This window comes from Phalacrocorax aristotelis, chromosome 11 (genome assembly GCF_949628215.1).
Source record: "Phalacrocorax aristotelis chromosome 11, bGulAri2.1, whole genome shotgun sequence".
In the NCBI taxonomy this organism is placed as follows: domain Eukaryota; kingdom Metazoa; phylum Chordata; class Aves; order Suliformes; family Phalacrocoracidae; genus Phalacrocorax; species Phalacrocorax aristotelis.
In genome coordinates, this window is record NC_134286.1 from 3,560,984 (window position 1) to 3,570,716 (window position 9,733).

At 41.5% G+C, this 9,733-nt stretch overlaps 1 protein-coding gene across 15 annotated transcripts in view; it reads left to right on the forward strand.

Annotated features, from left to right (window-relative positions):
• Positions 1–9,733, forward strand: part of ZNF711 (zinc finger protein 711) — a 60,320-nt gene that overhangs the window by 43,306 nt on the left and 7,281 nt on the right. For 14 of the 15 annotated variants that reach the window (XM_075106641.1, XM_075106642.1, XM_075106643.1 and 11 more), the window contains 6 exons: positions 290–433; positions 907–4,087; positions 4,483–4,567; positions 5,662–5,757; positions 7,582–7,657; positions 8,899–9,017. In XM_075106641.1, the coding sequence (XP_074962742.1) occupies positions 290–433; positions 907–2,084 (1,322 nt within the window). In that variant the 3' untranslated portion in view covers positions 2,085–4,087; positions 4,483–4,567; positions 5,662–5,757; positions 7,582–7,657; positions 8,899–9,017. Of the gene's footprint in view, positions 1–289; positions 434–906; positions 4,088–4,482; positions 4,568–5,661; positions 5,758–6,006; positions 7,658–8,898; positions 9,018–9,733 lie in introns of all 15 variants that reach the window. The other variant, XM_075106634.1, reaches the window with a different exon arrangement.

A 9,733-nucleotide genomic window follows, 5' to 3' on the forward strand; every position in this document is an offset into this window, starting at 1 on the left:
AGAAGGAAACAACCGGCATAATCCATAAGGGATTAATGTCTTAACAAGTGTGAGAAATCAAGGACTATACTTGAAAATTAATCAAGCTTTAAACAATTACGTTCTTGACTTTTGCCAGGAAAGATAGATAGTGCTTTATATCGGCGCTCTTCTTTTTTACGTATGTTCATTGTAGGGGAACGGGCAATATTTTTTTAAAATGTAGATATGCTGCTGTGCAATTCCAGTCATCAGTCCCAAAGAAGGAAGTTGTTTAAGGTTTTTTATGGTGTCTAATTTTTGTTTCTAGGAAATAACTTGGATACACGATTAGAAAACAAAAACGGTAATGCAACACAATACCTGCAGATTTGTGATAGCATTAGCACTAATAGAGTGCTAAAACAAAAAACCAAGAAAAGGAGGAGAGGAGAGGCCAGGCAATGGCAAACAGGTAAACACTGTATGGTTATGCGTATTGTCATGGAGTGGCACTTACTCCTCTGCTATTCCTTTTTTTTTTTTTTTTTTTAAGCCAACGCAGAATTAAAAAATATAAATGATGATTTGCATATTTCCTGTGTCCTTCCCCCCTCCAGTTCTGTGCATAGAAAATGTAATAGTTTTTGCTGTTCGAAGTCAGTACGCTTAGGGCCGATGCAATTCCTTTGAATTTTGCAAGCTATTTAAAACATAATCGTGGACATATTCACTGCACGTATGATATTACGGATCTCTTTGAGCAGTTTCTAAAACAAAACTATATAAGCTATAGGTGCTGTGGATTGGTTGTTTTTAAACTACTGAACCATTCTCTGTCTGCTGCAAGTGTAAGTGCATGAATCTGAACAGCAGTTGGCTGATTTAAAGCTACTTGATCAGTAAATGTGTTTCCTTCATAACTTGTTTTTGTTTGTTTAAAAACAGCTGTTATAATAGGTCCTGATGGACAGCCCTTAACAGTTTACCCTTGTCATATTTGTGGGAAAAAATTTAAATCCAGAGGATTCTTGAAAAGGCATATGAAGAATCATCCAGATCATATGATTAAGAAGAAATACCAGTGTACAGACTGTGACTTTACAACAAACAAAAAAGTAAGTTTCCACAATCATCTGGAAAGCCATAAACTTATAAATAAAGTTGATAAAACGCATGAGTTTACAGAATATACAAGAAGATACAGAGAAGCAAGCCCGTTGAGTTCTAATAAACTAATACTGAGGGACAAGGAGCCTAAGCTACACAAGTGCAAATATTGTGACTATGAAACTGCAGAGCAGGGACTACTCAATAGACATCTGCTTGCAGTTCACAGTAAGAACTTCCCTCATGTGTGCGTGGAGTGTGGGAAGGGATTCCGTCATCCGTCAGAGCTGAAAAAGCATATGAGGACCCACACTGGGGAAAAGCCATACCAGTGTCAGCACTGTGTCTTCAGGTGTGCTGATCAGTCCAATCTGAAAACCCACATCAAAACCAAACATGGGACCGATCTGCCGTTTAAATGCGAGCACTGTCCCCAGGCGTTTACAGATGAAAAAGAACTGCAGCAGCACACAGAATTATTTCAAGGGCATAAGACTCATCAGTGTCCCCATTGTGACCATAAGAGCACCAATTCCAGTGACCTGAAGCGACACATAATTTCAGTTCACACAAAGGATTTTCCCCACAAATGCGAGGTATGTGAAAAAGGCTTCCATCGTCCGTCTGAGCTCAAAAAGCATAGCGAGACCCATAAAGGTAAAAAGATACATCAGTGTAGACACTGTGACTTTAAAACATCAGATCCTTTTGTACTTAGCGGGCATATCCTCTCAGTTCACACCAAGGACCTGCCTTTTAAATGCAAAAGATGTAAAAGAGGATTTAGGCAGCAAAATGAACTTAAGAAGCACATGAAGACCCACAGCGGAAGAAAAGTTTATCAATGCCAGTATTGTGAATATAGCACTACGGATGCGTCAGGCTTTAAGCGACACGTAATATCAATACACACGAAAGACTATCCCCATAGGTGTGAGTATTGCAAAAAGGGATTCCGTAGACCCTCTGAAAAAAATCAGCATATAATGAGGCACCACAAAGAGGCCATAATGTAATGTATGACCTCGAGAAGGAAGCAATTTAGAAACTGTGATATGCTAATTGGGGAAAAAAAAAAATCTCATGAACTGTTTCTCCTGGTTTCAAAGCTTGATATTAAATCATAACTTTACATTCTTTGTATTAAAAGTCTTAAAAGTATTAGGGTTGACAGGGGATCTCATAGCCCTATGATTGTTGCTTATCAGAACCTAAAGAGCACTATAGAATGCAGAAGGATGGATGAATGTCTGAAATTTGCAGAAAGATGGATGAATGTCTTCAAATCAATAGCATTACGCATTGTTAAGCTATAGAAGACAAAACGAAGATGATTGTGTCAACCGTTTTGTCAGTAACAGCATTTGTCTCCAATATGAAAACAGTTCAGATACACGGTGGGGTTATTTACAAATTGTTTGCAAAGGCAACTGAGTCTAACTTCTTGTGCAGTTTGAAAGGAGAGTATTAGTCAGTCGCTTGAGCATAATGTTCGTGCCTGGAAATTAAATTCCAGAACTGGTCAAATTTGGGGGGTTGTCCTTTTTTTGTCTTTTTGTTTGTTGTTTTTTAAAAACATTTCATTGGGAAACTTTCGTTTCCGTTGTTAGTTTAGGTCCAACAAGTAATTTTTTAAAGGTTTTCAAAGCTGCTAACCTATTTTATTGCAGGATACGATGTTTAAAATATAGCATTATGTTATGATCTCAGAGGTGGTGTTCTGGTGCTAGGGTTAAAGATGTGTATGTATATAATTTCCCTTTTTTATCTGAAACTCCAGTTGAATGTTGTTCAGTATGGCACATATAACAAAATTAACGTTGAATTTGACCTTTCTTTTTTTTAAGGATAAAATGGATGCAGCTCATAGTGTTGTGACTCAACACTGATTTTTTTTCACGCTACTTTAAAATCTTCTCTAAAAAGAATATTAAAAACAAAGTTGAAAAAGGTAGGGTGTTGTTTTTTTTTTTTTAATTAAAATTCAGAGGGCTTAGGAGTTCTTTAGGGCAGTGTTCTTAACAGGTATGACTATAATTGTCCTACCTCCTCATAGGAAATTTTCAACATAGACATAAAATTGCACCTTTTAATCAATTCTTAAAAAAAAACCTATACCATACTATAAACATGCATTTTCAATCTGTAAGAAAGTATATATGCAGTATTTAACCAGAAAAATATGCTGCCACTAGAGTTTGGAGGTGGATCTTCAGTTTACAGTGTATACATTTAAAATATGCATCCCTTTAAACAATGCTTTGTGTTAGCATGCTGCAGATCAAATGGCGCTTAATATAACGAGCTGGTCTAGGGCTATTTAATGAAAAACCTGTTCATAAATGTTATGCATATAATGTGTATTTTTTACTTTTTTAGTTGCTTCATGTTTGCACACAGCTGTTCACATGATGAATTGTAACTTCATGCTATATTGTGGCTTTGTGTTTCAGATAATGTTCATATTTTGTTTTTGCACCAGATGAGAATCAGTTCCTTGAGAATAAATTTTTTTTATATTTCTAAACTTCAGAAAGTTAAATTTGGGAAATCTCTTAGGAAAAATACGTGTTTTATGTGGCTGTAAAAAAAATGATGTACACGCTGTAAAATAAGATTGTCACTGTTATGTGGGATTATTATTTCTAAATGTGTTACTCATCGTAACGGGCATACAATAAAACGCATCTCTTGCACTCCAAATTTTTTGGAGTTTGCTTTTCATTTATGGTGTTTAGGAAAGTCTCATTCTGTGTAAATTTGCCGAATATTTTTAATTACGTTATTCACTAACTAACAAGTAGTGAAATTTCAAGAAAACAGGTTACCTGAGGTATATTTATCAGACTGTCGAGGGGAGAGTACTGGGGCTTTACCTGACTAACCCTTAAAAGTTACAGGTGATGTGTTTGTGCTTATTTCTCAAATAATGATCGAATGTGATACTGACGTTCCTTTGAAATTTTTTACTTTAAGTAAAGAGAACATAAAACTTCTCACATATTTTGGGAGAAGCCAGGTAGGTTTTGTCTTTTTATCTGTGTCACAGGAACAGCTTGCAAAATGAAGTACTAAATACACTGCTAGCTTAATTTCCCTCTCTTTTTAGCATACTTGAATTACGTAATCAGTAATAGATTAAAAACTTCGGGAGTGTGATATTAAATGAACTCTTCGTCAGGGATTTCCAACGCGCTTTTAGCCAGTGAACTCGCAGGTTTTGTACTAAAACCCAGAAATGATGCAGACGTGAACCTGTTCATGCTTTCAGTTTATGCTACTTTTTTTTGTATGCCCAGCAGTCCGAGGCCGTAGCATTCAAAAATCTTAAAAGTTGTGGGGTTTGACAATTTTAATGCTTTATTCCTGAACATTATATTGAATGCATGGACTGAAGGAGTTTCTTCGTAGCAGACTGAAGATGATCATTCTGACTCTGTGACAGAGCACACGTCCGTGCTGGCTCATTTTCCACCTCACAGATGGGCGGAATAATCAGGTACTCAAGCATTTTAAACATTTTCTGTAGCCAACTTTGTAGAAAGACTTAATCCCCCGTTACCTAAGAGTCCCTCGCAGTTCATGGGGTACGGAACAGGATGTGGGGCTGGAAATGACAGAGGTTAAACTTCTGGAGAGCCAGCGCTTTAGGCAGCGGTATGAAATCTGGACATAATGCTTTTAACGTTGCATTCGGGTCATGTTTTGATACCTTTTATTATTCATACTTGGTATTTAGCCGTGAACTATGTTAGCATTCACATTTTACAGTGTATGTTTGAGGATAACAGTGTTTCTTCCAAGGGGTGCAGTGAAAAGCTTTGACCTTTACGTATCTGATAGTTTACAGTTATGTAGGTGGGTTAATTCTTTCTGTGATGAGCAGTCGTTCAGTGTAAGATTGTTGTTTAGTTCAGACTCCGTGAGTGGTATCTACTTTTCTTAAGAGTGTGGCACGCTGTGGGGCATCAGTTCCACTACTTAGATTTTCTGTTACATCTAGGGTTTTTTGCCCTAAAACTACATACCATAAAGAGCACAAAAGTTTTTTGTGCATGTTTAATGATAGCAGAAAGTATATGGTGGCTGCTGGATAAAAGTTTAATTCATTTACAGCTTCATCGTTATAGAATGAGTAAGTTCTGTAACTTTGTAATATGGAAGTTGAAATTGATGTTGAAGTTTAACAATCTGTAGGTCCACCCGATGGGATTTCTTTTTAATTAGGAGGAAAAGGGAAAGTTACACCTTTCGGAACAAGACAAGCCGTGAGGAACACGTTTTTCAAGATGTGAGGGAGGGGATAGTGGTTGGAAAAAACATGCTGTAGTTGGTTATTATCAACCAAGGTAGAAACACGGGGCAGCAGGTAGGGCTTGTGCAGACTGGTGCGGTGTGCTGTGTGTGAGCCCCGCTCGTTGCGACACTCGCTGGAGAAGCCGCCTGGTCGGACTTAGCAGGACGGTAACAGGCAGCCGTGTCTGCAGCGAAGCCTCAAGATGAGTTACCGCCTTCCTTTGGTTGGCTTACTGCGTTAGCGTTTTGAACATTGCTGTCTTTGTATTAATTGTTTGTCTCTTCTTCTCTTGGCAGCGGATGGACAGTGAAACCCAGCTGAGAAGAAAAGAATGGAAACAAGGGCTGTCAAAGAGAGGAAGAGCCTTGAGATTTAACCCGCACAGTGTTAAGGTTAATGGATTGCTACCCGTATGTTGTTGAATTTCAAAGAGTTAAAAAAATATATCATTTTGTCAGACTTTTTGCCTGAGCAGCGGTTTTAAGCTACTGAATTTTATGATACCTCTGGGTGAGTGTGTGCTCCTACTTGTCCCTTTGCTGGTTCTCTCCAGTGCTGCTTAGGGGTTTATGACTGAGGCCGGACTCACGTATTGTTCTGTAGTTTGAAATTCACACCAATGCCTCTGCACCTTCTTCCAGAAGTGGCGTCTTTCTGTATAGCTGTGGATGTCGAAGCTTCTTCTGTCTGTTGAAGCCGGATGGTGGATAGGCAAGGAGTGGGATGAAGGTGTCAGGAGGGCCCTGGTGGTTTCAAAATCAAAAGGAATATCGTGAAGGATGGAAGGAGGAAGGAATCGCCAAGCAAAGGCCGTGCAGTGCGCGGCAGGCGTGACGCTGGGGCTGTGGAGGAAGGGGTGCAGGAGTTGGGATTAGGGAAGGGAAAATAAAGGAATGTGCCTGCTAGACAAAGAGAAACCGCAGAGGAAGTGCTATTGTATGCAGTGCTCTTACTTTGTGCAGTTTGAGTAATTTAAGATCTTTTGATACATACCTTATGTATGTATTCATCCAACAGGAGATAAGTCTCAGGTAGAACCTTTTTTTTTTTCCCCCTCTTTTTCCTACAACCATGTTTCCCCAGGAACTGAAGTTCGGTTTTAAAGCCAGCGGTTGGCTGGTATTCTTGACATAAGATTTTATTAGGAAGTGGCATTTTAAGTCTTCTCAAATGCAAGAATAGAATTCCACCTGAATCCTCTGCAGTTCGAGGCACAGTTCCTACATTCTTTGCAGTGCACTTTCCCAGTAAATATTTAAGGGAATTTATGATGGCTGTTGTGTTGTTACCATGGAGGGACCGTGGTTTTAGAAATGCCTCATGTTAAATCAGTGTTAAATTTGTATCTCGGTGCTTCCACAGGTCCCTGCTCTGTGTAGCCCATCCCTCTGCCCTGCCTGGCTCCCTCCCGAGCTGGCAGCAAACCGCCTTCTGTTACCAGACTGGTGAAGCCTTTAGGATGGGATCAGGTGCTCTGCAGGCAGGTCCTGCTTATTCATTTTCAAAGCAGAGGAGTTCCCAAGTGGTGGTAGGAAGCAAGTGAGAGACAGATGCTACCACCTGTAAGCCTTGCAGGTGTCTTGACTTAAATGTTGAATGATGACGGTTGGTGGAATTGTATTTTATTACTTGTCCTGAAAACCCGAACAATAGCTCCCATTGCTGAGGTGACATTGCGTGTTCTCTGTTCTTCTGAAGGTACTGTTCTGTAGGCATGATCGTCTTTCACGCACACCTGCTGTCCTTAGTAAAGTTTTATGTATGCCTTGCCTTCTGCCACATTTTCAGCAGGGAATTTGAGCTGTTCTGTTGAAAACAGTCCTTGCTTCGGTCAAATTATTACAGGTCTCTCCCCACCGCAGCGCTAATAGGGCGCGTTACCGTTCCTGGCATTTGTGATGGGATGCCGCTCCACCGTAGCAGGAGGAGGAGAGGCGGCGTGTGCTGCGAGGCTGCTCGGTCGCTGCCTGGGAGCGCACCGCGGGGCGGCACAGCTCCTCCTGGCCGTGTCCGGGTTCCTCCTGCCCCTGCTCCGGTGGCGCTGCGCGCGACGTACAGACAGGGCACAGTGGCTCGAGCAAGCGGCGAGTTTCACGGTCACGTGGAGGGGTTGCTATAAAATGTCAGATCTGTTTATTTGAATGACAGAACTCCTAAAAGCCAGGAGTGGTTACAAGCTATTCACCTCTTGATCATCTGTATTTTTCTTCCTTCAGGTTTCAAACGCCTACAATTAAAGCTAATGAAATTGAGAGAGAAACCAGGGAAGAACACCAGCAGAGTACTGCCAGGGTAAGTGACGTTGATGTAGTAGCCAAAGTCTGTGTCGACTCTTCAGACAGAATGTTAGAGGTGTCAGTAACTTCCAAAGCAGGGCTCTGTTTGGCTTTTATTTGACAGCTGAGGTGGAGGAACTGTTCCCTGTTGCGTACTGAGTTGTGTGGAAAAGGCAGTAGTGGAACCCAGACAATTTTCTCCTGCTCTTCAGTGTAAGAACAAGAAACTCTGCCTGCAGCGAGGGGTTAATAACACTATTGATAAAGACAGTCTGACAGGGCAGTATGTATATTGTAAATATACATACATGTATATCTGTAAATATATTGTATGTGTTGTAAATACATGAAGTAAAGGCTGTCTTTGGTTTTTCTAACTTGTTCCTGAAAAATGTACAAGTCTTAGTGGACCTACCTGAAATTGAGGAGAAAAGTTACCTCTCATCTATAGTGCGCTGTTTATCACTAGGTGTTTAGAGAGGTGAGTAAATGAGAAAAATGTGTTTCTGTAAATTCCAGCAGAAATAATGTTAGGGAAATCAATATCAGTTCACCAGAAAGAAGAAATAGCTGAGACCACAGCAAATAACATGTCCTTTTATTATAAAAAAATACATTTGCTTTTTTAAATAAATGTGGTTTGAGACCAAAACCAGCCCCAAATATGCCCATTGTGCTTTTCTACTAGTCTAATTCTGCTTTTTGACAAGTATTTATTGCTTTATGTTACCTGAATAAAATGTGTTGTTACGCCCATCAGCTCTGTAGCACTTGCAGCGTACGGCAGCCATAAAATACTCCAGCAAACCTTGGGGAGGCTGGCCCTTGCGGTAGTGACAGCCGGCGCTCCTGCTCGGCAAACCAGGCTTTTTTTAAATGGTGGGGGTGTGTTACCTGCCTCTGCACGTACGGGGAACAATGTGTTTTGAGAAGGTTTTGTTTTTTTTTTTAAAATTTGCGAAGCTTTCAAATGTCTCCTAACGCCAGCTGTATGTGCAAAGCATTGTTTGCCTAATCGCAGCCTTTGCCATGAAATGGTACCTCCGTGCCCACCAGCTCTGCCGTGCCTGCTCGAGGCTGTCCTTTAAGGGCCGCGACCGCTGGCACTGCGCTATGGCCTGAAGGCACCGGTACAGAAACACCGGTCAGGGTTACTGGCTGGAGCGGTGAGCACGTACACTGTGCGGCCCTTGCAGCGGCCGAAATGAGCGCACGGTAAGTAGGTCCTTTAGCAATGCGTGTTTCTGCTGCTCGTAGCTTCCTCCGAGCTGTTGGCGTGATGCTTCCCACTAGTCAAGCCCAGCAGAGCTCACGGCAAAGACCACGGTGAGCCAGCACGTTCCTTTGTGGCTCCTTCAATGGGGATAACGGCACACGTACGCGCAGGTAACAGTGTGGGGGCATTAAACAAACCTGCTCGTTGTCGGCAGTTATTTCTTGTTAGCGCTCAGGTCACCAAAGGTGAAAAGTCATTAGATGACAGTGTAACTAAAATTACTTCTTGGGATGGACTACACTTAGGCGCTATTCTGTGGCATTAGTATGTTAACCCTTTGTGTATACATACCTCCTGTCCAACTGCTGTACAGAACCGGGGTTATTTAGAATCTGATTATTGATGTGCCTTGACCCACTGACTCCTCATGCAGACAAGGATGTTTAATTCTTAACTAAATCCTCTTTCTGTAGAGCTAGGCTGAAGTGATAGTGGATATTTAATTTTTAACTAACTAAAACCTCTTTCTGTAGAGCTAGGCTGAAGGGAGGGTCATTTCATGGTGCAAACTCTTACTGGGCTCCCAAAGCTGCAGGCCTGCCTCGGGCCGGGCACGCGCAAGGGGCAGAGCAGCAAGCGCGTGTTACCCACTGCTCTTTCTCCCAGGTACAAAGAGCGTGAGTTCATCGCTGACGTCCCACCATTAGCTGAGCGGGGGACTGGCAGCAGTAGCAAGAAGAGGGACCTGACGCTACTCCTTCACTTGTAAAGATTCATTTAGAGTACCGAGTTGTCTAAAAAAAAGGCAGTATTGCACCACCTAAAACAACCCCCTCTAGCCAGCCACGCGGACACGAGAGGTTTCCAGTACAGATA